The sequence below is a fragment of the Momordica charantia genome (assembly GCF_013281855.1).
Source record: "Momordica charantia cultivar OHB3-1 chromosome 7 unlocalized genomic scaffold, Mcharantia_2.0 BLBB01000007.1, whole genome shotgun sequence".
In the NCBI taxonomy this organism is placed as follows: domain Eukaryota; kingdom Viridiplantae; phylum Streptophyta; class Magnoliopsida; order Cucurbitales; family Cucurbitaceae; genus Momordica; species Momordica charantia.
The window spans coordinates 15,612,739-15,617,909 of record NW_028275165.1 but is presented as its reverse complement, the minus strand read 5'-3'; the positions used below and the strand labels follow the sequence as shown (position 1 = coordinate 15,617,909).

The window sequence follows — 5,171 nt, the reverse complement described above, 5'->3', positions numbered from 1 at the left end:
GCAATCAACAATGGCCTCTCTTCTAAGAAAGCAACCATTGATAGCTTGCTTTCTCCTCCTCTTCCTCTCCCTCCTCTCTCCATCCCTCTCCCTCACCGACACCGAAACCGCCTACATCGGCCGTCGCCAACTCCTCCATCTCAAAGAACACGACGAGCTCCCCGCCGATTTCAAGCTCGAGATCGACATTCCCGATACCTTCCCCAATGAGAGGTTGAAGAAGGCCTACGTTGCCCTCCAGGCTTGGAAGGTCGCTATTTATTCCGACCCCGAAAACATCACCGCCACCTGGCAGGGTGCCGACGTTTGCTCTTACACCGGCGTCTTTTGCGCCCCGGCGCTCGATGATGCCAACATCAATGTCGTCGCTGGGATCGACTTGAATCACTACGACATTGCTGGGTATCTCCCCCCGGAGCTAGGCCTGCTCACTGATTTGGCTCTCTTCCATATCAACTCCAATCGCTTTTGCGGGATCATCCCCACCAGCTTCATCAAGCTTATTCTCATGTTTGAGTTTGATATCAGTAACAATCGCTTCGTTGGAGAGTTCCCGGAGGTAGTCCTTGAGTGGCCCGAGGCGAAGTACCTCGATCTCAGGTAGATATTTTAAACGCTGATGTCTATGGAAATGTCTGAAGGAAGAATTTCAATCATTCAATCCCTTGTTTTTTTTATAGGTTCAATGACTTTGAAGGGGAGCTTCCACCGAAGCTGTTCACTCTGGAATTCGACGCCATTTTCTTGAACAACAATCGGTTCACGTCGACCATCCCAGACACAATCGGAAATTCAACTGTCTCTGTTGTATCGTTCGCGTACAATGAGTTCCACGGATGTATTCCAAGCACCGTCGGGAACATGCCGAACGTCAATGAGATGTTGTTCATCGGCAACAATATGAGCGGCTGCTTCCCGTTGGAGTTGGGGAACATAGCAAATCTCACTGTGTTGGATGTTAGCAACAATGGGTTTGTCGGAAAATTGCCTGAAAGTTTGTCTGAGACGACGAAATTGGAGATCTTGGATGTAAGCAACAACGAGTTGACAGGGTCTGTTCCGGTAGGAATTTGTAAGCTACCGAAATTGGACAATTTTACTTTCTCGTACAACTATTTTGACTCGGCGGATCCGACGTGCATGGAGGATAAGAATGTGAACAAGATTTTTGATTATGATCAGAATTGTTTACCGAATCAGCCCGACCAGAGGGATGCCGAGAAGTGTGCGTCTGTGGTGAAGAAGACAGTGGATTGTGGAAGTTGTGGGTCTGGTTCTCCACCCACTCAAGATGATTCTTTTGATCAGTCTCCATCACCAAGGACGAGGGCACCACCACCGGAGCAAACGATCGAGGCTGGGGCGCCGCCACCGGAGCAAACGATCGAGGCTGGGGCGCCGCCGCCGGAGCAAACGATCGAGGCTGGGGCGCCGCCGCCGGAACAAACGATAGATGCGGGGGCGCCGCCACCGCAGCAAACGATCGATGCTGGGGCACCTCCACCGGAGCAAACTATCGATGCTGGGGCACCTCCACCGGAGCAAACTATCGATACTGGGGCACCTCCACCGGAGCAAACTATCGAAGCGGGGGCACCTCCACCGGAGCAAACTATCGAAGCGGGGGCACCGCCACCGGAGCAAACTATCGAAGCGGGGGCACCACCACCGGAGCAAACTATCGATGCGAGGGCACCACCACCGGAGCAAACTATCGATGCGAGGGCACCACCACCGGAGCAAACTATCGATGCGAGGGCACCACCACCGGAGCAAACTATCGATGCGAGGACACCACCACCGGAGCAAACTATCGATGCGAGGGCACCACCTCCGACCCCAGTCCACTCGCCACCACCCCCCGTCCACTCGCCACCACCCCCGGTCCACTCGCCACCACCCCCCGTCCACTCCCCACCACCCCCGGTCCACTCGCCACACACCCCCGGTCCACTCGCCACCACCCCCCGTCCACTCGCCACCACCCCCCGTCCACTCACCCCCACCCCCGGTCCAGTCGCCCCCCCCCCCGGTCCACTCTCCCCCACCCCCCGTCCACTCTCCCCCACCCCCGGTCCATTCACCCCCTCCACCGGTCCACTCTCCCCCACCCCCGGTCCATTCTCCCCCACCTCCGGTCCACTCTCCCCCACCTCCGGTCCACTCTCCCCCACCTCCGGTCCACTCACCCCCACCTCCGGTCCACTCACCCCCTCCCCCGGTCCACTCTCCCCCACCACCGGTGCACTCCCCACCACCTCCGGTCCATTCACCTCCACCACCGGTGCATTCCCCACCACCTCCGGTCCATTCACCTCCACCACCGGTGCACTCCCCACCACCACCAATCTATTCTCCACCACCACCGGTTCACTCCCCACCACCACCGGTTCACTCCCCTCCACCACCGGTACATTCCCCACCGCCACCCGTCTTCTCTCCACCCCCACCGGTCCACTCCCCACCACCTCCAGTCCACTCTCCGCCACCTCCAACCGCCTCTCCTCCTCCTCCAGGCTCTCCACCACCACCGGAGACACCAGAATTCGAGGACGTGATCCTGCCACCAAATATTGGCTTCCAGTACGCATCGCCGCCGCCACCACAGTTCCCTGGATACTAAACGACACCATCTCTAATAATATTCCCCAATTTTATTCACACCCATTACTTTCATTAATGTAGGATCATAACATGTTCATCAATTTGTAACCATTTTTACTCATTGATGAAATTCAAAAATATTAATTACTCTTATCATCTACCCTCTTTTTTTTCCCCTTCAAAAGAGAATTTTTACCTCGAATAAAGTACCTATTTAATGTTCTCATGAATAATTAGTTATAATTCTCAAATTATTAAAAAAAAAAAAACCTAACAGATGCTTCAAGATCTAGGCAATAGGAAACCAACATTGTACTGTCATATATATTTTGATTAATTCTACTATTCCTATTATAATATTTAGTATGATAAAATATTTCTTTATCATTATAGTAAATAAAATATTTTCACAATGTGAATGATTGAATAATTATCAAATACTTGGTTAACCTAGAGTCTCTTTATGTTTATAACATTATGACTAATTCAACGAAGAAAATAATAATAGAAAATGAAATAATGTGGAAAATTAAAAATTTTTAAACCAAATAATAATATTGGAATAGCTCAACTTAAAGCCAAACCTCTCCAAAAATTAGAGGTTCAAATTTCACGCCCCAATCTTTTAATATTATTGATTTCTTTTTTTTTTATAAAATGATACGAACTTCCTAAATTGTTAATGAAAATTTGTCTAAGCTATCTCTTAAATGAAGCGTAATAGGTCGTTTCGAATTATCGTTATTTAAAATAAAAGTAAATGAGAATCCATTCATTCTAAGGGCCTATATGAGTGTGGTGCAAATTGAAGAAGTTCAAAAGATAAAATATTAATCATGCTATCAAATAAAAAGAAAAATCTATACATGTGCTCAACATTTTCATAAGTTTTCCAAGGGTTAGAATTAAACCATCGTATCTATTAATGTTTTTTCCTTCCTTTTCTTTAACCTAGCTCTTTTTTTAATACACATGTCGGGATGGGGGATCAAACTCACAGATTGGAGATATATGTCAACAAATTTTTTTTTTGACAATAAGATATAATATGTCAATTACTAAGGTATGCTCGTTTTGGCTTTTAACAGATTTAATAAAGCATGACAATGACAAAAAAAAAAAATCTTAGGATCTATCTTAGACTTGCGAGTGCTTTGGGCCATAAATTGCTTAATTTAGCTGTTCTTGGGCATTCTACTAATTTTTGGGAAAGTTAAAAAACACATTTGGTCCATGAACTTTAACTTTAAAATTTGTAATAATTTAGTCCCTATCGTAAAAAGTTTTATTAAAATTAAGTGTCAAATTTTATGGTATAACAATTTAATATTTCTAATTCATAAACATATTTGGTCTCTCCTTAGTTTATCAATCTATACATGCAAGAAACTTAACAAAAAAAATTTCAGAAAATAACTAAATCGTTACCCCAACTTTAAAATACAATGACTAAATTGTTACATATTAAAATTGAAGAACTAAATTGTTACCAATTTGAAAGTACAGGGACAAAATCATTACAAACTAAAATTTAGGGACTAAATTGTCAATTTAGCGAAAGTATAGGAACTAAAAATGTTTTTTTAACATTTTTGGAGATCACTGTCTCTAGAAAGCTAATTCCATTTCTTTGAATATCTCATAATTATATTCACATTCTTTATATGTGATTACTTTTACCATTTAGCTCTCTTATCTAACCAGACTCGTAACTTTTTCAATTAACTGTTTTACACTTTTGCTGTTTCTTTGTTATTTATTTTACAAATAATTTTTCTTCCTATTTATTAGTACCAGTAACACTACAAGGATTAAGACTTTTCAAAAAACGTTGGGAGGGAATTATCCCGACTAAATTTTTCGTCAAGAAAAACGTCGAGAAAAAAGCTTCTCCTGGCATTTTTTCTCTTTTCGTCGGTATAAATCCTTTTACCCGACTATTTCTATACGTCGCTGAAAAGCTCCTTCACACTGTTTTCTAAAATTTCGCCCGTATTTTTTTCTTAAATATAATTCATATGCTAATTTGAATCCCAAACTTATTTAGAGAAATTTCAATTCAAACTAATTTATATGTTCAAATTATCAAATAATATGAAATTTATACATTAAACAAATGTTCAAATTATCAAATAGAGTACCGAACATGCATGAACTTAAAACAAGTAGCCCACTCCTAAACTAGCCAATACACCAAAAACAAACCACTTGTATTTCCTACCAGTTTTGGTTACTTATAGATCTATAACTCACCAAAACTAAATTTAAAAGTCAAAACTCTCCCAATTGAAGCGACCATTCACCCCAAGAATTTTCCTTTTTACCCACGAAATTTTTGACAACGATTTTATTTTCGTCGTCAGGGGATACTTTTGGGGAGAAAATGTAACGATCTTCGCCATAAGTATCCTATAACAAGGAATTTGCAATTCGTCGCCACAAGTTTCGTACTTTTGACGATGAAAATTTGCATTTCGTCGCCAAAAGTACCCTACAGCGGTGAAAATAAAGTTGTCGCAAAAAAGTTCGGCATAATATGGGATGTTTTTCAAAACTTATGGTGACGA

At 43.2% G+C, this 5,171-nt stretch overlaps 1 protein-coding gene across 1 annotated transcript; it reads left to right on the top strand.

The window, feature by feature from the left end:
- LOC111024347 (uncharacterized) lies at positions 1 to 2,757 on the top strand. The gene is given in 3 exon segments (XM_022301998.2): positions 1 to 600; positions 681 to 1,938; positions 1,940 to 2,757. Coding segments are annotated over 3 exon segments (2,532 nt in total). The 5' UTR covers positions 1 to 10; the 3' UTR covers positions 2,624 to 2,757.
- The last annotated feature ends 2,414 nt before the right edge of the window (positions 2,758 to 5,171 follow it).